This window comes from Castanea sativa, chromosome 4 (assembly GCF_040712315.1).
Source record: "Castanea sativa cultivar Marrone di Chiusa Pesio chromosome 4, ASM4071231v1".
Lineage (NCBI taxonomy): Eukaryota > Viridiplantae > Streptophyta > Magnoliopsida > Fagales > Fagaceae > Castanea > Castanea sativa.
In genome coordinates, this window is record NC_134016.1 from 37,851,089 (window position 1) to 37,874,683 (window position 23,595).

The window sequence follows — 23,595 nt, forward strand, 5'->3', positions numbered from 1 at the left end:
GGTAAAAATGTATTTTATCTTCACTTTTATGTCTTTCTCCTCTACAAACAAAAAAAAACAGAAAAAAAACTCAAACAAACAAGATCAAAGTGGGGGTTTTGTAGAGAAACAAGATTTGTATCAAAAGAAGATCAAATGGTCAAGCCAACACATTTGGTTCAAAATGGTTTTCTATCTCTCATTTTATGCCTCTTTACTCCCAAAACAAAAAATTATACCAAAAACAAGAGAAAGAAGATCTAAAAGCAGATTTTTTAAAAAAAATTTTAAGCTTGGATTCAAGAACACACTTCCTCTTGGTATGAACAATCTTGAGCCAATCAATCCAAATAAAATTTTCATATTCGCACAAATCCTAAAAAACATTTACAAAAATCCTACACTTAAAAGTGCTCTACTCTAATTTCACAAAAATCCTTTCAAACACTTTCAGTCATTCACAAAAATCATATACAGCTTCACCTTAGTTCTCTCTCAAATCTCAAACCAAAACCAAAGCAAACCCCTCTTCAAAACCCAGACCCACCACACCTAGCAACACAAACACAGACCCACTACACCCACAGCAAAGAAAATATGATAGCAAAGAGAGAGAGGCAGATCGAAGTCACAGTTGGAACTCGTCCCTAGGCTCGGCAACTCTACTATCTCGCTCAACTCTTCTAGTGCTGACGCGTAACTCTTTGGCAGCAGCGGCTTGGACATCTTGGGGCGAGTTGGAAGCGGGTCGAGGTAGTGACCCGGCTAGTTTGAGGAAGTTAAGGATGGTCGAGTTTCCCTTGATGCTTAGCGCTGCTATGTCATGGGCCCGAGTTGCCATTTCTAGGGTCGAGAATGTTCCAAGCTAGATCCGATTTTTCTTCCTGGGCTGTCGGATTTCAGACACCCATTTGCCCCATGTTCTCATTCGGACCCCAATTCCAACTTCAAACCCACTTTGAATGCCAGCCACAGTGAGGAGAGAAGCCAAGATCAGATTGGGACTTGTGTGCTATTCCTCCGCTTTGTTCTTATAGAAGTTCTTAAGCAATCAAAACCCTAACTTTTTTTTATTTTTGTTATGTTTGTTTTTCTCTAAAAATGTGTTTTTCTAACGGCAAAAAGAGAGGTGGATAACAGATCCCTAACGGAAGTTACCTCAAGTGAGCAAAGTGTAAATGATTGAACCACGGGTAGGCAAAGTGAAAATGGGTCATACTACAGGTGGGTTTACCGTAATTATCCCAAAAACTTAAATGATAGTTTTGGGATTTTGGATATGGGAAACTTTGGTTAGGTGTGGGCTGGATTGTTAAATTCTAGTTGATATTGTGTAAATAACTCTGTTGTTTGTTTGATTCATGGGTAACAATTTATTTTCAGTTCGGTGGGTTGGATGTTTCACCATTGTCACTAGGTCTTGAAACACTAGGTGGTGTAATGACAAAGATCATCCCAAGAAATACTACTCTACCGACCTCCAAGTCAGAGGTGTTCTCCACAGCCGCAGATGGGCAGACTAATGTTAAAATTAATATTTTCATAGGAGAGGGAGAATTCGCTTGGGACAACACATATGTTTGCAGCTTAATTTTTAATATCCCACTTGCACCTCGTGGGGTTCCTCAAATTGAAGTGAAGTTTTGCATTAATTCGGATGGTAGTCTTTTGGTTACTATGGTTGACAAGGGCACAGGGGAGAAGTAGAGCATTGGCTTTATAAATTTGCCTAATGGTAAATCGGTATGTTAAAATATATAGGGTTTGGCTAAATGTTTGATCTTTGTTTCAGTTTGTAGCATGAGGTCAAAAGATGAAAAGGAACAAAGCTAAATGTGTCAAAATATGCAGATGCAAAGGATGGTTAATGAAGCAGAGAGGTTTGCAAAGGATTACAAGGAGAAGAGAGATGCCATTGACACAAAGAACCAAGCTGAATTTGTTGGAGAGACAAGGTTCCTGCCCCAGAAAATAGTTTAATAGACGGGTTTTAGCGGTCCCCCAATAACAAATGGGGCGGGGATGGGATTAACATTTTCCCCTGCACCCATCCCGTTTTCATTTAAATAATTTAAAAAAATATTTTTATAAGTTTTTAGTAAGACATTCATATGTGTTTTTAACATTATAACTTTACAATTATGATTTTATTTTTAGCATTTTAACTTTAAATTTATGATTTTGTTTAGAGAAATGATATGTCCAAAACGTTTTCACAACATTTTTACAACAAATCCTAAGTGGCAGGTTGTTGCTGGTTGTTATTGTTGAGGCAAAAAAGTAATCTTAGTGTTAGGTTCAAATTTGAACCAGTAATAACTAACCACCTGTGATTTGTTGTAAAAATGTTGTGGGCGTAATATCTTTTTTTTTTTATATCTTATTATTAAATTTATACTTTTATGTTTTAATATGTACGTTTTTTATACTTTTTAATTGTTGTGTTGCTATGTTTGAATTGTTTTTGTACTTCTTATTACTTAATTTCTTGTATTGTTATGCTTTGAGAAGGTTTAGAAATGTTAGAATTTTTTTTAATAATGTTTTATGAGTTTTAATCTAATGCATTCAAAAAAACCTTTAGAAAAAATTACATTTTGTACCATAAACTATTTGAATGTACAGTTTGTACCCTAAACTATTACACTTATCATACTTAGCACCCTCATATTACTTTTACTATTAAATTAGATAGAAATTAATATCACATGACTTGCACATGATTTTCGCTCAAGTGTCACACTATTTAAAGTCCAAAACACCCTTTTCACAAACAATTAAAAACAAAATGTTTTTTTTTTCTTTTTTCTGGTCTCTCTTTTTCTCTCTCTGCGTACAGCCTTTCCCCTCTCTCCTGCCCAGCAGCTCTTCCCCTGTATGACTGACTGTATATCTTTTTCAAGAACATTAGAGGTCAAAGCTGGCACCGTATGACTGACTATATTGTATTTTATAAAGCACTGAAGGACATTGCAATGAGTTTTAATTTTCAAAGAACTACGTAATATTGCTAGTCCTTTAATTCCATTAAACAAGAGCCAATTCAACACCATCTTTGCGTTGCTTGTTATAACTAATAAGCTAATCTTGGAAATGAATAGCAAAACAAGACCGAAATGCTTTAATCTATTTCCCTCTATTTGGAAAACCGAACATAAAGTCAAATAATTCCCAGAAAACAAGGGTGGTATGTTTAGGCAAGCCCAAATTTAGGGAAACATCCTAGCTACCAAGCACTTCATTTGACCTTAGGAGGACTTGTGCTTATTTGAATAATGATAAAGAGGAGAAGAGTTGCCATGGACAAGAGAGAGGGGAAGAGTTGTACCTGTAAGCACGAGAGAGAGAGAGAGAGAGAGAGAGAGAGAGAGAGAGAGAGCTAGAAAAAAAATGAGAAAAGAAATAAGCATTTGATTTTAATTATTAGTGAAAAGGGGTTTCTAAAAAAATTATTAGTGAAAAGGGTGTTTTGGTCTTTAAACAATGTGTCATCTAAGTAAAAATCATGTGCAAGTCATGTGATATTAATTTTTGTTTAACTTAACGGTAAAAGTAATGTAGGGGTACAAAGTATGATAATTGTGATAGTTTATGGTGCAAAGTATAATGTAGTGTATAGTTTAGGGTGGTAAAGTGTAATTTCAGCAAACTTTTAATAAATTATATATATATATATATATATATATATATATATATATATATATATATATATATATATATTGGGTGTGGTGGGATGGGCACCCGCGAGACCTACTAGAAGTTCAACACAAGCCATCAAGGATGTCATTGCAACTCTCAATCAAGAAGTTATGCAACAAGGTCAGCCCCTTTACAACCAACCAAGTGCTCCTGGCACTAGGCCTAGACCTACACTTGGCGGTGAATCTAGGCCTTCAGAATCATCAGGCAAGGAGCCTGAAGGAGATCTTATAGATGCAGATTTCACCGAGAGCAATTAAGATAGCAAAATTTTGATATATTTTGCCATCCTTTTCTTCCTTTATAATGTGTATAAGAATTGATTTTGCAGGATCAGATTTGGTTTTTGTTCAATTAACAATTCCAGCCATTTTTAGTTGTGGAAAAGAATGCTATTAGAAATAGAGTTGAAACCACTATAATAGTTTCCATTGATTTCAAAGCCTCTGGGTGACTATAGTCTCATGTACTTTGTAAGGGTCATTCTACAGTACCTCCTATTTGTTTTGGGGGGTACGGTACCCTCCCAAATCCTAACCATTAATTTATCATTGTTTCAATCCTGGTCATTCATTTAATTTTAATGGAAACTGGTTATTGGTAAAGTAAGTTAGTGTATATAAACTAAAAAAACTTCAAATTGTTCCTATCTCTGCTTTTTCTCTTGCATTCTCTGCTTCTTCTTCCTCTGGTTCTCCGATTCTTTCTTCTTCCTCTGGTTCTCAGATTCTTCCTCTCTATTTATCTCTTCCTCGACTCATGACAAGCTTCTTCTTCTTCTTCTTCTTCTTCTTCTCTCTCCTTCTTGTGGCCACACTATTCAAGTTTGTTTCTCTCAACTCTTTTCTTCCTTTTTAACCTCTCCATTTCTCAATTGTTCATGTTTTTAGTGGGTATTTGGGTTTCATTTGATTTTTTTTTTTGTTTGGGTTTTGTTTGATTTGTTTGTGGGTTTTGTGTTATAGTATTTTCTGTGATTTGTATGTGGGTCTGTCTTTATTTTATATTTATGTTTTCGTTTGTGAGTTTGAAATGCAAATTACTTGTTTTGAAGAGATGTCAAAAATCACCTAGTTGTCTTGAAAACCTCTAACATGACCAAAATATCTTTACAAACACTTAAAAAAATCCAAGATATCTAACATGACCGAATGGAGTGGCTTTGATGATATTATGGTAATTTTCAAAATATTTAGTATTTTAATCATTGTAGGTATTTTTAATGCTACTTTGTTCATTTTCAGTGTTTTTTTATTATTAATTTTGAAAGTTTAATGTAAGGACCCGAGGACCCGAAGACTTAAAGACCTGAAAACATACTGGGAAGCATAAGGAATGGAGGAGAATAGAAGTCAAGGGCCCGAGGATGAAGTGAAATGGTCTGGAAAAGTACGAAAGTTAGATTGGTGATGTATGGGATATATTGCAAATATCTAGGTTGGGATAGATAATATGAACGTTGCATTGAATGTTTTGCACCAAGCTTTCTGGCCGCATTGAATAGGGAGTACCAGCTTTATCCGTTGCATTAATGTGGAAATGACCTGAACAGTACAAGGCACAGAACAAGAGCTTTTCTCCATTACCGACTACAAAAGAATGGACAAGTGTCAGTAAATGGGGTTGATTAGATGAGAGGTGTAGGGCTGAGATAGTAAGGGCAAGGAGTATAAATAAGAGAGGAGGGAAAAAGGGAAGGGGGAGAAAGAAAAGAGAGAAGGAGAACGCCATGAACTTTGTTGTTGATACCTTCTCTACAAATTCATTGTTTTGGGCCTTGAATTAGAAAACGCTATTATTGTTGGGCTTGTGCATAATTTTTGGTCCTTACAATTGGCGCCGTCTGTGGGAACAATAAAGTGTGACGTTTTGGTTTGGAGGTGAATGGCGGAAGCGAATCAGGAAAGGGAAGAATCAGTAGGTTCACAAAGGGGGAACCAAGCTATAAATATGCAACGCAGAGATGGAAAGCAACACACCCCAAGTGTGGTGGTAGAATCATATCATAGTGATCGAGTGGCTGGATGATGATCATAGATTGAAAGACAAATGTCCCATGATGAGGTGTTGCAGCAAATGCAATCAGAGATAAACTATTTGCGCAAACGCTTAGATTGTAGGAAGCATGGTAGGAGGAGCCCATCTTATTCGTCCAGTGATAGCTCCAAGGAAAAACGAGGAGGAGATGATCATCAAGCATCCAAGTCTCTTCCTAATGAGTCCCGTTTAGTTACTTCTTCTGGTGGCAGGGCAAAGATGGGGGAGGAGATGCGAGGTGGGGATGGGTCATATCAAGGTGAGGGGAATGATGCAATGGGTAAAGCCTTGAGGCAAATCTCTAAATCCCCTTTGGTGGACCAGATAAACAAGGCAAAGCTCCCCCATAGATTTTCTCAACCTATATTTACCATTTATAATGGCAGGACTGATCCTGTAGAACACGTCAATCATTTTAATCAAAAGATGGCAGTTTATTCGAATAATGAAGCGTTGATGTGTAAAGTTTTTCCTTCCAGTTTGGGCCCGGTGGCAATGCGATGGTTTGATGCTTTGGAGGAAGGTTCCCTAAAGTCCTTTGAGGAGTTGACGAGGGCATTCGGGGCTCGGTTCATAACATGTAGTAGTGTCCTAAAGCCCTTGGATGCATTACTATCTATGGCAATGAGGGAAGGAGAAACGCTCAAAACTTATTCCGATCGGTATTGAGAAATGTATAATGAAATTGATGGAGATGTTGAAAATGTGGCTGTAAGAACTTTTAAGGTAGGGCTCCCTACGGAGCACGGATTAAGGAAGTCCTTGACAATGAAAGTAGCTATAGAAATGCACCAACTTATGGATCCTATAAACAAGTATAAGCCGGTTGAGGAAGACCAGATTCAAAGCAAAGGAAAAGCAAAGCTATTTCCGGAGAAGAAAGATCTTCGGGGAATGCGGTATCAAGGTAGTCATCCTAGGCGAGATTTTCCAAGTCGTCCATTGCCAGCTGGAACTCCTTTGGTTAATTCACTGTTCAAGGAACCTATACATCAAATATTGGAGAAAATACGAGACGAACCGTACTTTAGACAACCTAACAAGATGAGTGGAGATGCATCCTTGAGGAATCAAAGTCTTCATTGTCATTATCATCAAGACAAGGGATATACCACAGAAGAGTGTCGGATGTTGCGTGACCATTTGAACCAATTGGCCAAGGTGGGAAAGCTCAATCATTTCTTGTCTAGGCCGGATGGGCAAGTTGGACATCAAGGTACGAGAATGTATCGTGGAAACATTCCTCGGTCAGCATTAGCCACCATTAACGTCATTTTGGCGAAACCGAGAAGAGGAGCCGAGGATCCTTCTCGGATTATGTCCGTGCATAGTAGTTATGGGAATGAAGTCATAGAGGGAAGCAATCAACTGGCTAAAAGGATGAGGTTCTCGACAACGCCAATGTTGGGTTTTTTTGAGGAAGATAAGGAGGGAACATGTCAACCCCATGATGATGCATTGGTAATAACTGTTCGTATCGGGGGATATGACGTGAAACAAGTATTGGTGGATGATGGAAGTGGAGCGGAAATTATGTATCTCGACTTGTTTAATGGTTTAAAGTTGAAAGAGGAGGATTTGGAGAAGTATGATTCTTCGTTAGTAGGCTTTGATGGGAAACCGGTGATTCTGCGGGGGATGATTAGGCTGCTTGTACAGGTTGAGGATGCAGAAGTCCAGGTTAACTTCATAGTAGTCAGGGCGTATTCACCTTATACGGTCATTTTGGCTAGGAATGGCAACGGGTCGGGTTCGGGCCGGGTTTTTGCATACCCAAACCCGACCCGCGGGCCAAGACCCGAAACCCGGACCCGGCCCGAATAATAATCGGGTTTTTTTCTCGGGGCCCAGACCCGCCCCGCCGGGCCCCGCGGGTCCCGCGGGCCCCGTTTAACTTATTGGGCCCAAATTTAGCCCAACCAAAAAAAAAAATTGAAGCCCATTAAATTTTTTTCCCTAAATTCAAGCCCATTCAAGTCATTTAACATGGCCCAAATGCCAAAATTTGCCCTGTTATATGGTAGCCAAATCATTTACCTCCATTTATATCATTATATGGCACCCAAAATCATCTTATATGGCAATAAATTACTTAAAAAGCTACAAAATAAATCTCACAAGTCTAAGAAATTACAAAATGTCTTATCCTCCACAAATCAACAAATTAAAAAGACTAAGAAATTGCAAATGGTTTAGAATAATTACAAACCAACAAATTAATCTAAGAAATTAAAACGGCTACTAAATTATTACAAAATGTTTAATCGTCCACAACTGTGACACAACTCCCATCCTCTTCATTAGGCTCCCCATCATCAAGAATTGTTTGAAGATCACAATCACCAGACATAGTTGAAGAACCTACAACAACAATGAATTAAAAAATGGAACAAACTGTTTAACCACAAAATTCAAAATTACCAAAACCCAACATGGAAATTCCAAACCCAAAAATATTCACTCCAGCAAATATTAAGCACTATAATATCAATTTTCATTAGATTAAGCACTCCAGCAAGTATTCACTCCAACAAACGCAAATATTAAGCTCTCATTTTCTTGGGGTCTAGGCAGCCTTAGGGTGATTTCATTTCAAGTACTAGCTAAAGAAAATGACAAATTAATTTATGACTAGTCCAAAAATAAAAGTAACAAAGACAAATTCCAACCACATGAAATCAAATTATACACAAATAGGGTAAACGAAAAAGAAAAAAACACAACGCAGAATATTCAAAGCAACATTTTGCCGACTTTGACTACTTCCAATCCAGCATTCAACAATTCAAATAACATCGAAAAATTAAATAAAATTAATAATAAAAAAAAATAATAATAACTCAATCTAGTAATCTACCTCACAATTTTTGATTCTTCAGCCAAAAAAAATTTTAAAAATCAGCAAATCGTAGAGATGAGCGCACAAAAAACCTGTTTGTACAACAATGACCGTGGTTTGTTTTTGTGTGTACAACAGCAATGAAAATGAAATCAAAATTCCAACTATCAATTGTAAAGTTTGCTACAGAATCACCCAAGTCTATGGATAACAATTTTTGCCATCCCTAATTATAAATCTCGTAAAAACGAAACAGAATTTCCATTTCAGCCGATCATTTCTCAACTCAAAATCTCGTAAAATTTTTAAAAAATAAAAATTTGCAGTGTGGCCGATCCAGATAATTTATATATATATATATATATATATATATATATATACAAGAAAATGTTTGTTTTATTTTAAATGTGATAAAAATGAAAGCAAAAAAAAAAAAGAGAGAGAAGGAGTAAAGAAATGAAGAGAAAGAGAGGAAGAGAAATCAGATCGAGATGGAAATGAAGGCACGTACCTAATCAGATTGAGATGGAAATGAACGGATCTGAGAGAGAGAGAGAGAGGCCGCGAGGCGAGATGGCTGCGGGCTGAGGCGAGATGGCTGTGGGCTGCGGGCTGAGGCGAGATGGCGGGCTGAGGGCAGGGCTGGCTGAGGCAGGGCTGTGCTGAGGCAAGAGGCGAGAGGGCTGAGGGTGACTGGGTGAGAGAGGCGGCTGTGTGTGTGTGGAGTGAGTAGAGAGTAGAGAGTTAGGGTTACAACTTACAAAATCAGAAAATATATATATATATATATATATAAGGGGTAATTTAGTAATTTAGTATACCGGGTATTTAACCGGGTATTTATCCGGGTCGGGTCTGGATTTTTTTGATAAAACCCGGACCCGACCCGGACCCGCTTCGGGTTTTTTTTTTAAAACCCATACCCGACCCTATTCTTTATCGGACCGGGTAAAACCCGGCCCATTAGGGTCGGGCTAGATCGGGTATCCGCGGGTCGGATTTAAATTGCCATCCCTAATTTTGGCTAGGCCCTGGCTTCATGCAATGGGGGCAATTTCTTCAACTTTGCACGTAATGGTGAAATATCCTATCCGAGGAAGGGTGGGAGTATTACACGGCAGTCAGTCGGTAGCCAGGTAGTGTCTGATGTCTGCAAGTGTTAGAACCGGGGAAGGTTCAGCAACGGGGGCAACTCTGTAAACTTTATAGCAATTAAAGAAATCTACTTGGGGGATGGGTATCGATGTGGATGGAGGTTCCGCTGAAGAACTGGACAAGGTATTTATAGGGGAGGATAAGGAGAGATATTTTCAGATGGGATCCCAATTGCCAGTATTGGAAAAGGAGGAATTAGTTAAGTTCATAAAGGATAACATTGATGTTTTTGCATGGACGACCTATGATGTCCCAGGGATTGATCTAGAGTTCATTTGTCACCATCTAAATGTTAGTTCCGACGCAATGCCCCGCAAGCAGCCTCCTCGGCGTGCGTCCCAAGAGCATGCCGAGGTAGTAAAAGAAGAGGTTAATAAGTTAAAGCAAGCTGGGGCAATCAAGGAAATATTTTATCCTGAATGGCCTGCTAACACTGTTGTGGTAAAAAGAAGAACGGAAAGTGGAGAGTTTTTGTCGATTTCACTGATCTGAATAAGGTATGTCCAAAGGACCCTTTCCCTATTCCGAGAATTGATCAATTGGTGGATGCAACTGTTGGGCATCCTCGGATGAGTTTCTTGGATGCTTTTCAGGGTTATCATCAGATACCTCTGTCATTGAGTGATCAGGAGAAGACAGCTTTGCGTGCTCCTAATGGCAATTACCATTGTTGAGTAATGTCTTTTGGTCTTAAGAATGCAGGCTCCACTTATCAAAGAATGGTGACTAGAATGTTTGAATTACAATTGGGGCGTAACATGGAAGCGTATATTGATGACATGGTAATTAAAAGTAAGAGAGTAGGGGACCATTTGAGGGACTTGGAAGAAACCTTCTCAGTCCTTAGGAGGTATAAATTGCGTTTGAATGCTTCCAAGTGTTTTTTCGGAGTAAGTTCGAGAAAGTTTCTTGGGTATATGATAACGCATTGGGGAATTGAAGTTAATCCTGACCAAATTAAGGCTATCTTGGGGTTGCATCCTCCTCGGAATCCTAAGGAGGTACAGAAGCCGACTGGTATGTCCGCGGCATTGAATCGGTTTATTTCGCGCTCTGCAAACAGGTGTCAACCTTTCTATCACCTTTTGCATAAATGGAGAGATTTTCAATGGACGGATGAGTGTAATTTAGCTTTTGAGGATTTGAAGCAATATTTGGCGAATTCGCCAATATTATCACGGCCGGAGAAGGAAGAGGTGTTGTATGCCTATTTAGCAGTTATAGATTATGCTGTAAGTCTCGTCCTAGTACGGAATGATGGTGGAATTCAAAAACTGGTGTATTACATTAGTAAAAGTTTGCAAAAGGCCGAGAAGCGGTATTTACCTTTGGAAAAGGCTATGCTAGCCATTGTACATGCAACAAGGAAGCTTCCCCATTATTTTCAAGCCCATACGGTAGTGGTACTTACCTAATTGCCTTTGCAAGCTCTCGTAAGGAAGTCCGATTACACTGGTCGCGTGGCTAAGTGGGGAACGAGGCTTGGAGCCTATGACGTTAAGTATATACCCTGGACAACTATTAAAGGATAGGTTCTTGCCGATTTCGTGGCCAAATTTACGGAGGGTGGCGTTAGGTAGGAAGATGTCATGCTAACTGTGATGTCTATTGAGCCCGGGAGTGTTCTCATTTGGGAAGTTTATACGGATGGGGCATCTAACCGAAAGGGAGTAGGGATTGGAATTGTGTTAATCACCCCTAAGAAGTTAGTCATGGAAAAGTCATTACGACTAGGGTTCGCAGCCACTAATAATGAGGCCGAGTATGAAGCTCTCCTGGTAGGTGCTCAAATGGTTAGGCATTTGGGAGGAGAAATAATCGAACTTTATTGTGATTCCAAATTAATTGTTGGACAAGTTAACGGAGAATTTGAGGCCAGGGATGAAAGGATGAAAAAATATCTCAGCAGAGTCAAAGGGGTATTAGGCATGTTTAAAAGCTTCAAAGTAAGACAAATTCCAAGAGGGCAGAATGCTCATGCCGATTCGTTGGCCATGTTAGCCACATCCTTGGGCTCGAAGTTACCGCGGACGGTGATGGGGGAGAATTTGATGACTTCTAGTCTTACTGGCATCCCGGCAGTTAGGGTTCACAGCATTCACGTTGGCCCGAGCTAGATGGATCCGATTGTGACCTTCTTAAAACATGGTATGTTACCCGAGGATAAAGTGGAAGCAGAGATGGTACGGAGAAATGCCCCCCATTACTAGCTTTCTGAGGAGCATATGTTGTAGAAACGTTCTTACTCGGGGCCATATCTGCTCTGCGTGCATCCTGAAGCTGTTGAGCCTTTATTGGAAGAGTTGCATGAAGGAATATGTGGAGGTCATATTGGGGGAAGATCGTTAGCCCACAGGGCCATGACTCAAGGGTATTAGTGGCCAAATATGTAGAAGGCCTCCCAGGAGTATGCAAGGAAGTGTGACCAATGTCAAAGGTTTGCACCAAACATTCATCAACCAGGGGGAGTCTTAAATCCATTATCTAGTCCATGGCCTTTTGCTAAGTGGGGCTTGGATATCGTCGGACCTTTTCCTAGGGCAACTGGTAATAGAAGATGGCTCCTCGTCGGCACGGATTATTTTACTAAGTGGGTAGAAGCCGAACCACTAGCTAACATCAGAGACGGAGATGCTAAGAAGTTTATTTGGAAGAATATTGTAACTTGCTTTGGAGTCCTGCATACTCTGATTTCTGACAATGGACTTCAGTTTGCCAGCATGGCTTTTCGTAGGTATTGTGGGGATCTGGGAATAAGGAATGGATACTCAACACCGGCCTACCCTCAAGGAAATGGTCAAGCTGAGGCTACAAACAAGCTCATTTTGGCGGGGTTAAAGAAGCGATTAGACAATGCTAAAGGAAGATGGGTAGAGGAGTTGCCTCATGTGTTGTGGACTTATCGCACTATTCCCCGAAGATCAACGGGTGAGACACCCTTTTCAATGACATATGGAATGGAGGCGGTAATCCCATTGGAGTCAGGCTTCCCTACCTTGAGATCTGATCAGTATAATGTTGAGAGCAATCATGACATGCTATGCGATAGTTTAGATACTATCGAAGAAAGAAGAGAAGTAGCCAGTGTGAAGATGGGCAGCTACCAACAGAAACTTAAGCAAACATACGATAAAGGAGTGAGGCCGAGGCCTTTGGTGCCAAGAGATTTGGATTTGAGAAAAGTGGTGGGAACAACAAAGAATCCTGTCTGGGGTAAGTTAGGGCCCAATTGAGAAGGACCATATAGAATTATGCCTATAGCATGCATGGGGGCCTATCGTTTAGAAGATTTAGATGGAAAAGTAGTCCATCGCCCCTGGAATGTAAGCAACTTACGAAGTTATTACTATTAAAGGAAGAGCCTTCTTTTGCATAAGTTGTAGGCCTGTTTTGTTTTATTAGTCTATGCTTCTTTATTGGAATAACTTATTTCCAAGTGTTAAACTGATCTTAGTTTTTGTCCAGCTCCTCAGGCCATAAGTCTAAGAAAAATTAACACCTTAAGAAAAAATCAAGTGTTAAACTGATCTTAGTTCTTGTCCGGCTCCTAGGGCCACAAGTCTAAGAAAAATTAACACCCTAAGGAAAATCCAAGTGTTAAACTAATCTTAGTTCTTGTCCGGCTCCTCGGCCCACAAGTCTAAGAAAAATTAACACCCTAAGAAAAATCCAAGTGTTAAACTGATCTTAACTCTTGTCCGGCTCCTCGGGCTACAAGTTTAAGAAAAATTAACATCTTAAGGAAAAGTCAAGTGTTAGATTAACCTTAGTTCTTGTTCGGCTCCTCGGGCCACAAGTCTAAGAAAAATTAACACCCTAAGGAAAAGCCAAGTGTTAGACTAATCTTAATTCATGTTCGGCTCCTCAGGTCACAAGTTTAAGAAAAATTAATACCGTAAAAAAAAAAAAATGTTGAATCAAGCTTAATCCTTGTCCAGCTTCTCGGGCCGTAAGATTAGGAAAAACTAACACCATACATAAGGCATTCCAAATGTCAAGGAATCAAAAATGTGTACCATAGGTATTATTCTGGCTTACGTTGCAAAGTTGATGATCGTGTTGTGTTTTATGTGTATGTGAAAGTTATTATTTTAGCAGTGAAGAATTGTAATTGACAATGAGCAAAAACAATATTTGAATCTCGCAATATGTTGATAATAAACAATATGCACCATCTGCACTACTATTAATTCCTTGAAATTAGTTTAACAAACAAACAAAAAGAAAAAAAAGAGAAAAACAATAGCACCTAACTCTAAACAACTTTTAACAAACTCTTGAGCTCATATGTCAAGTGTTTGTTTGTTTCTCTTTAATGTTCTTTTTCTCTGGTTCCTTCTCTTTCTTTTTCTTTTTTGTCTAGCCCACCTCCTTCGTATCAGCTTCATTTTCTACGTTTACCAATTCGGTGTTAGGAGAAGGGTTCTCAGCTATTTCTTTGTCCTTGGAGTGAACAGAGGAAGGTTCTGGATCTGGAGTGGTTATAGATGAGGGAGGAATGGAATTGGAGTCACTCATTGGTTTGGGAGGAGCAGGTGCCAGCTGTAAAGTAGAGGGGTAATACACGCTGTCTAGATTTCGGAGCCCAGATTCGGCGGATACTCCCGCAGCGTCTAAGGCCCGACCCTAAACTTCCAGACAGAATGCACGGGCGACACCCTTGAGTTGAGCTGTAAGGTTGTCAGCATCTTTCTTCATACCGGCGTCATATGCTGCTTGCTCCGCATCAGCTTTTTCTTGACCCTTAGATGCTAATTGTTTTTGCACCTGTTTCAGCTCCACCACAGTGAGGGCTAGTCAGTTCTGGGCTTGCTTCTGGGCTTCAAGGGCAATATTTGCCTGTGACTCATAGCTTTGCAAGGCAGATTCTGCATTCTTGTGAGCTTTCTCCACTTCGGCCAGTCGAATGAGGGTCTCCTTCAGATTCTGTTCTGCTTCATTTTGAGCCCTCACAGCGACTTCGGCGTTGTTTTCAACTTTTCTGGCTAAGTGTAAGGAATGATCCACCCATTCTTCATCCATGAAAGAAGCCTGGACAGCCTATAATGTACATCAATTACAAAAGCCATATGAGTAACGCTTTTAATAGTAATAAAGATAAGATGATATAGAATTGTGAAAGATACCTTAGCCAAGTCTTGTTTCAAAGACAGGAAGACTTCTCTTTTACGGAAAGACCGCAACTCAGCCATGTCCTCGGGGAGGCATAGGGCCTTTTCCAAACATTCAGCCACCAAACTTGAGCTCCCTTTTTTTGGATCTCTTAGATTGGCATCATCAAGTACGGGGCTGCCTGAGCTTAAAGTAAAGCTGGGGCGCCAAACGGAGACTTTCCTTGATTGATCGCCACTGGTTTCCTTGGAAGACCCAGTATGAGTGGGCTTCTTGGAGTGATTTTTTCCCGCCCAAGTATCCTTAGAAGGAAGGTCGGGGTTCTCTCCTTCCTCGATCTCTATGACATTCTTACCACCTTAATCCCTTTTCTTTTTCTTGTCCACGGTCTTGGGGGGAGGGGTACGTGTCACTGCTGGGGTGATGGGACGAGGAGGTACGGTTACTGTAGGAGAAGAACTGCCGGCATGGGCTTGTAGCAAAGCCAGGAGATTGGGTTCTTTTTCTTGGAAGCCCATGTTACTTGTTGAAGGAAGTTGTGAGTCGTGAGGGGCGTCTTCACGATAAAAAACTTCAAAGTCCTTATCCGTCACCTTGGGACGACTCGACTCTGAAGCTGAAGTTTTTTCCTCGTCCGCAAGATCAGTGGATTGCTCTTGGGAGTAAAGTAGTCTGGCTGCGAGAGGGGCTGGGAGTTGTGCGTCTTAGGTTCCTGCTGGAGGGGGCGTAGGTAGTAAGAAGCCAGACACCGCTACGTCAATTCGAGCTAAATGAAGATCCCTGACCCAAATTATGTTTTTTGGACTTTGAAAACGTTTGGTGGAAGGGGTGTAGCCGAGAATGACGTGGGCCATTCTAAGTTGCCCATCCCTGTTCAAAAATATTTCCGACCGGAGAATTCTGTTCAGATCCTGACGGTTTACGGAGGATTTGTTTGGAGCGGTGTGGTAGTCGTTTGCAGTAAGGGATAGAAATTGTTAGGAAGAGTTAATCAATATAAGATTATAAAAGAAGACAATTGATATTCCTAAGTATCACGTCAGTCCTCGGGAACCCTACCTGGCACCTCATCTTGGGTAGGGCAGTGTAATCCGTCATGCCAATTCCTCGAAATGATGAGGTAATCCTCGTCCATGCCTTTGCTTGAGTTAGGCAAGCAGGAGATCAGCCTAACGGTTGGGACCTTACACTTCATATAGTATTTGGTTTTTTTCCCTTTTTGGCAATTGTACACCCAGTTTACATCATGCCAGGTTAAGTTAGTCCCTATTTTTCGATTTAGGGCATCTACACATCCTAAGATCCTAAGGACATTAAGGGAACATTGGGCTGGGGTAAGTCTATAATTTAAAGAAAATCTCGGGTCACCCTACCCATAGGAATTTCCATTCCACCTTCGATAAAAGCGATCATGGGAATTATAACTGACTCGGGTGGCTAGGGTAAAACTAGCCAATCTCCTTCCTCACAATATTGAATATCTACATTGTCAGGAATCCTATATCGGGCCTTAAAAACGGCCTTTGCCTCATCCGTTTTCACTAATTTAGCGTATCTACCCATTAAACTTTATGACAAAAAAAGAAAAAAATAAACAATGAAGGAGAAGCAATAGGAGAACTGACACACCTCTGAAGAATGCTTAAAACTGCTCATCAGGAGGACCTTTTCCTTTAATCCTTCAAAATGCCAAAATGAACTTCAGCCAGCCCTAAGTTTTGCTTTTATAAGGGTAAAAAATGCGTGGTAATTTTCCCGCTCATAAATGAGAGAGCAATCTGAACCGTACGATGTTAATCCAGCCGTAGAACGTGCGGAGATAGGGAACCGCCTGACACCATAAATGATCCATCGTGGACTACGAGGCGTCAGGAGCGTGTCATAGGCAGCGAAAAGACGTTTGTACGCGTGAAAGCAAAATGCACGTAAGAGTGTACCCGAGGAGTTAAAACTTGGCTATTAATTTGTGATTAATAACCTAAGTTTTAAGGGGTTATTGTAAGGACCCGAGGACCCGGAGACTTAAAGACTCGAAGACATACTGGGAAGCATAAGAAATGGAGGAGAATAAAAGTCAAGGGCCCGAGGATGAAGTGAGATGGTCTGGAAAAGTACGAAAGGTAGATTAGTGATGTATGGGATATATTGCAAATATCTAGGTTGTGATAGATAACTATAAACGTTGCATTGAATGTTCTGCACCAAGCTTTCTGGCCGCATTAAATAGGGAGTACCAGCTTTATCCGTTGCATTAATGTGGAAATGACCTGAACAGTACAAGGCACAGAACAAGAGCTTTTCTCCATTACCGACTACAAGAGAATGGACAAGTGTCAGTAAATGGGGTTGATTAGATGAGAGGTGTAGGGCTGAGATAGTAAAGGCAAGGAGTATAAATAAGAGAGGAGGGAAAAAGGGAAGGGGGAGAAAGAAAAGAGAGAAGGAGAACGCCATGAACTTTGTTGTTGATACCCTCTCTACAAATTCATTGTTTTGGGCCTTGAATTAGAAAACGCTATTATTGTTGGGCTTGTGCATAATTTTTGGTCCTTACATTTAAAAATGCATTTTAGTCATTTTATAGGTTAATGAAGGTTTTTTGGTCATATTTGAGGCATTGGGTTATTTTAGTAATTTTATATATTTTTAGGACTATTTTTTGAAATCCTTAGGGCTCGTTTGGTAGAGGAGTTTAAGTAATATTATTTGTAGTTTTTTGAAATACGTGTGGATGAAAAAGTATGTGAAAATGCGTGTAATGTTGTTTAAAAACTGAAAGTGTGTGTTTAAGATGCTCTACCAAACGGGGCCTTAATTTTCAGGGTATTTTTGTTAATTTTCAAGTTTATAACTATTTTGGGAAAATTCATTGTTAACATTTTAATTATAACCAAGATTGTTAGGAATTGATAAAAGTACAATCACATGTAATGTTGGTACTGCCTAATGTGACTAAAAAAATAATAGGCCTATTGAATATAACAAAAGTATGATCATATGTGATTTGGTACTGCCAATGTGACATTAGAACTATCAAATGTGTGGAAAGAATAATGGTATTACCAAATATGACAAAAGTACAATCAGATGTGCTGTTGGTATTGCCTAATGTGATGATAGAATTGTCAAATATGAGAAAAAAATTAGGGTACCACAGAATGTAATAAAAGTACAGTCAGATGTGATACTAGTATTGCCTCATGTGACGATGGAACTGTCAAATGTGAGAAACAAAAATTGAATGTGACCAAAGTACGGTCAAATGTGATATTAAAACTGCCCAATGTGATGATGAAACTATCAAATGTGAAAAAAAAAAATGCTCCCATGAAATATGACAAAAGTACGGTCAAATGCGATGTTGGTACTACCCAATGTGACGATGAAAACTAGGGTACCATCAAATGTGACAAAAGTACAATCACATGTAAAACTATTTCGGTAAGCTTCTAGGTTTCAAGGGCATTACGATACTTTTTTAGGTTCTAAGCGTATTTAAGTAATTTTTTAGATTATGGGGTCATATCAGTTATTTTTTAGATTTCAGTGTCATACAGTTATCTTTTAGGTTTTAAGGGTCTTCTGGTAATTTTAAAGGGTTTCAAAGGTATTTTGGTCATTTTCAAGTGTTATGAGGTATTTTTGGTAGGGGTGTCAATGTTCGACCTAACCCGCGAACACGACATGAACCTGACTTGGGTTTTTTCGGGTTAGGGTTGGGCCTTAATGGGTTTGTGTCATAAACGGGTCGACCCGAAAGCGACACGATAAGAAACGTGTCATAAGCGGGTGAACCTGCAATAAACACGTTTGACACGCCAATTTATTTGTGTCAACCCAAAATGACCCACTTAACACAACCCATTTAACTTGTATAACAAATAGATATTAATTTTATTTTAGATTTTTCAAATACCTTTTATATCCAAACATATATTTTAAATTTAAAAAGAAAAGTGAGTAATTACAAAAATTTACAAAGGATATAATTAGAAATTGAAACTTTACAAACCCTAGATCCCTAAACCCTACAAACCCTAAACTTCTAAACCTTCTTATAAATATTTTTTTTTTAAATTTTAGCCGAGTTCCAAGGATATTATATTTTTGTTAAACTGTGTTATTTTATTTTTGTTAAACTATGTTATTTTGAATTTGGTTTAAAGTGTTGCACTTCTTTTGGAGTGTAAAAAACTTATTTTTAGATGAATGTTATATTTTTGTTGAACTATATTCTTTTGAGTGTGGATTGAAGACTTGAAGTGTATGCACTGCATTTTAGGATGTAAAAAAAAATTATATCTAGATGTTATATTTAATATTATGTAGGTTGAAATGGGTTGTATTACATTCGTGTCAACCCAACACGACTCGTTTAATAAGCATGTCAAATGGGTTGGGCCAGGTCAACCCGCCTTATTAACAGGTAGGGCTAGGGTTGAAGGGTCATGACACGATTATTAAATGAGTCGGGTTAGGGTTGAGTTATTTAGCCAAATAGCCTTACCTCGACACGACACGACACGAACCCGACACGTTAACCCGAATTGACACCCCTAATTTTTTGTCATTGTTTTAGGTTTTTTAGTTATTTTAGTTATTTTGATAATTTTTTAAGTTTTAGGGTCATTAGATCATTTTTTAGGTTTTAAGGGTATTTTGATCATTTTTTAGGTTTTAAGGGTATTCTGATAATTGTTAAGGGTTTCAAGGGTATTTTGGTCATTTTCAAGTTTTATGAGGTATTTTGGTCATTTTATAAGTTTCAAGGGTATTTGGAAATTTTTTAAGGTTTTAGGGTCATTTCGGTAATTTTTAAGGTTCTATGGGTATTTTGGTCATTTTTAGGTTTAAGGTGCATTGCGGTCGTTTTTTTGGTTCTAAGGGCATTACTGTCACTTTTTAAGTTACAAGGTCAATTCAATTGTTTTTTAGGTTCCATGGTCATTTAGGTCATTTTTTTAGTATGTAAGGGTATTTTGATTATTTTTTAGGTTTAAAGAGTATTTAAGTCATTTTTTTTTTAGATTTTAGGGTCATTTTGGTCATTTTTTAGAATAGTTATATGTGATGTTGGAACTGCACAATATGATGATGGAACCGTCAAATATGAGAAATAAAATAAGAGAACCACCAAATATGACAAAAGTACTATTAAATGTGTTATTGGAACTGCACAATGTAAGGATGAAACCATCAAATATGAAAAAAATAAGGGAACCATTATATGTGACAAAAGAACAGTCACATGTACTGTTGAAACTGCACAATGTGAAGATGGAACCGTCAAATGTGAGGAAAAAAAAGAACCACTAAATGTGACAAAAGTATTGTCAAATGTGATGTTGGAACTGCACAATATGATGATGAAACTGTCAAATGTGAGAAAAAAATAAGAGAACCACTAAATGTGACAAAAGAACTGTCATATGTTATGTTGGAACTGCATAATATGAGGATGAAATTCTCAAATTTAAGAAAAAAAAAAAAGGGAACCACCAAATGTGACAAAAGTACTGTCAAATGTTAGAACTGCATAATATGAGGATAGAACTGTCAAATGTGAGAAAATATAAGGGAAATACCAAATGTGACAAGAAAACTGTCACATGTAATGTTAGAACTGCACAATATGAGGATGGAAATCATGAAATCGTCAAGTGTGATGTTTTGATAACCTAGTATAGCAAGTTATCTATTAGTAAATACTGTACCCCAAAAAAAATGGGTATAGTGGAATTACCCACTTTGTAACTACTATGAAATGCAATATGATGGATTCGAGAGGAAAGCTTATCTTCCAATTTATATATATATATATATATATATATATATATATATATATATATATATATATATATATATATATATATATATATATATATAATTTATTAATTTCGATATTTTTATGTAATTTTCATTATTTTAGGTTTATGACATTTATTTTCTTGTTTTTCTGTGCTTTTAATGCTTTTTAGGTCAAATTTGATTCCTATTATGGTTAGTCGAAATTTTTATGTAATTTTCATTATTTTAGGTTTATGACATTTATTTTTTTGTTTTTAGGTGCTTTTAATGCTTTTTAGGTCAAATTTGATTTCTATTATGGTTAGATATTAATTAGGACTTATTTTAGAATATATTTTCTTGTTTGTCAAGTTTTATGAGTTCCTTAAATAGGCTTCCAAGTCTATAAACGGTTTTTTTTTTTAAATAACAATTATTCAATCAATAAAATTTTGACTTTTGTTTCTATATTTTCTAGTGTATTCCAGACCATCTCTCCTTGTGTGGATTTAAGGACCTTTGTGAATTCGAGTAACCCTTGTAAATTCGAGGCTTACTTTCTCTTGATTCGTTAAAGGTTAGTTAAGTTATTTAGCCTACTATGTTTTCCATTCTATTGTGTATATACACACACACACACACGCGCGCACACAAGCTCTTACATGATTTGTGGGTCAGCTTAGGCCCTTTCTTGTGGATGTGTTTTGATGGAATATATACTAGATAAAAAGTGCCATTAAATCATTATATTTATAGGTAACACAGATTACATGTAGTCTATTCCAACACTAAGCAACAACCATATACAACATACAAAACCAACACCAAATATTAGGTATAGAAGGAAGAAAAAAATAATCATCTATACCATTGTTGAAAGTTTTGGTGAGACTCCATTAAATGCGAGGTGTCTCATGTGAGAGAGGATATATATGAGATGTAAGATAATTATATTGCTTGAATACCTCAAATTTCATGCCTTCTCGTTCTCCAAAAAGGCATTTCTTGGACTTCTTGGACTCTGAGAAAGATTCTCAAATTTGTTCAACCTAGTACACGCATGGACACCAATCTCATCATGGTACCCACAGTTGATGAAGCCTCTAGACTCTCTAACGTGGCAATTTGATGGGAAATAGGGATTTAGGCCATGACCCATTAGGCTCCTCCCACCATCAACCCTGCCCAACAACCAATTTTTGGTTAACATTTCTTTGGCAACATCACCTTTGTGAAGATCCATTGGTCAGGATGATAGCCATGATGAAGGTAGTGTTGATGGTTTAAGTGGTAATGTTAGTGGTAACATCTCTTCACCTTCCAATTTCCCTCTCCTCCTCCATCTATACGCAAATTTCACATATTTCACCAAAGCCCTCAAAATTAAAGTCCTCACCCCCTTTATTAAAAGGTTCTACTCGTTATAAAAAGCTCAAAATTTTATGATAATAATTGGATTTTCTTATAATAATAATAATAATAAAGATGCTTATACACTATTTTCCCACCTCTAACAAGGTCTCCAAAATATTAGACCAATAGAAATAAGAATCATGGACAGGGTACGGGTATGAAATGGAAACTTTTTGGGGGGAAAATGTTTCAAATGTGTTGAATCATCAATAATGATTAATTTTTCTTAACAACTTGAGACTATAATATTTGTAACCCAATATCCTACATGCTATATTGTTAACATTACCTACCTAATCTCTTGCATGAACACATGCCAAACAATCTCTATTTCTTTTAACCAGAAAATCAAAATTGAAAATTATATTACTACTTCATTTAACCATGCATTGCCTTATATCCAAGATAAAGTAAACCTCCATTTTTAAAAATAATAAAACTTTGGCTTAAATGCAAATTGCACCCTCTATTTTTGGCTGAAATTCACTTCAGTCTTCTAACTTTATTTTCATTAAATTGAGCTTTTTAAGTTTCAAATTCATTCAATTCACACAAAATTTCCATTAAAAATTTATTATTTTCACATGAAAAAAAATCTATAAAATTAATAATAATATTTTATAGATTTTTTATGTGAGATTCTTTTTTCATTAGTTTATTGCATACTTAGCGGAAATTTTTTTAACGGGATTAGATAAAATGCCTAAATTGAACAAATTTAAACTTTTAGCCAAACTTTGAAGCTCCAATTTTGCAATTTAGCCTAATATTTTTATTTCTTTTAGTAACATTTTATGTTTTTTAACTAAGATATTTGATTTAACATTCGTTTAATTAGCTAATTCACCAAAGTTATTTATTCAACTCATCAAAATTAACGGTTAGTAATTTGAGTAAACATTTAAGTTTGTAAGAGAAGATGCATCATGCATGGGTGGTTGAGTTTTTTTTTTTTTTTTTTTTTTTGTATTTGTATTTGTAAAATGGGTTTGATTTTGGGATGGGTATTAACTGTGGTGATGGTGGGTGGTGGTGGCAATTTTTTTAGGGGTAATTTTGGTGGTGAAGAATTGGTGTTTGTGGCTTACTTTTGGTGGAGTTTTGGGTGTATGGGTTTATCAGAGAAACAGAGAAAAATGAAGAGAAAAAGGAAAGAGAGAAGGAAGAGAAGAGAGAGAATTGAATTGTTTATCTATACTATTATTTAAGAGGTTTTCCCTGTTTGAAATCCTCATTTTCATGGTTCAAAAATACTCATACGCTCCCTAAGTTTAAGTAGAGATAAAATAAAAAGACAATACGGTAAAAATGTACATTTAACTCCCGAACAATCCCACTACAAATAACTTCACACTCCACTAAAACCACTACCAAAATTCAAATTTGTTACAATCACTCCTATTAAACACAGTAACTTACTCTTTTTTTTTCCTTTCCTTTAAATCTCTTTTGCAAGATAGAAACCTAAATTTTTTTTCCTCTCACCTTCTTAAGGAAAAAAAGAAAACAAAAAATTTTATCCATCAAACAAAAATAACCACGTTATTTAAAAAAGAAAAAACTACGTTAACTTG

The 23,595-nt window shown here is 37.6% G+C and overlaps 2 protein-coding genes across 2 annotated transcripts; both read left to right on the plus strand.

The window, feature by feature from the left end:
• The first annotated feature begins 6,387 nt into the window (after positions 1 to 6,387).
• On the plus strand, positions 6,388 to 7,539 carry LOC142632831 (uncharacterized). The gene has a single exon (XM_075807158.1). The coding sequence runs from the start codon at positions 6,388 to 6,390 to the stop codon at positions 7,537 to 7,539; it is 1,152 nt and encodes a 383-aa protein (XP_075663273.1).
• A 3,771-nt stretch (positions 7,540 to 11,310) lies between these two features.
• LOC142632832 (uncharacterized) lies at positions 11,311 to 12,942 on the plus strand. The gene is made up of 3 exons (XM_075807160.1): positions 11,311 to 11,811; positions 11,944 to 12,080; positions 12,429 to 12,942. The coding sequence occupies exons 1-3, from the start codon at positions 11,311 to 11,313 to the stop codon at positions 12,940 to 12,942; spliced, it is 1,152 nt and encodes a 383-aa protein (XP_075663275.1).
• Positions 12,943 to 23,595: the final 10,653 nt, after the last annotated feature.

Bases quoted from the DNA above. Each gene is read 5' to 3' on its own strand.
- LOC142632832 (XM_075807160.1), top strand. From the start codon at position 11,311: ATGTCTATTGAGCCCGGGAGTGTTCTCATTTGGGAAGTTTATACGGAT. The intron at 11,812-11,943 runs GTTGGCCCGAGC...CATATGTTGTAG, and splicing joins TTAGGGTTCACAGCATTCAC to AAACGTTCTTACTCGGGGCC. The intron at 12,081-12,428 runs GTATTAGTGGCC...TCAGTTTGCCAG, and splicing joins CACAGGGCCATGACTCAAGG to CATGGCTTTTCGTAGGTATT.
- LOC142632831 (XM_075807158.1), top strand. From the start codon at position 6,388: ATGTATAATGAAATTGATGGAGATGTTGAAAATGTGGCTGTAAGAACT.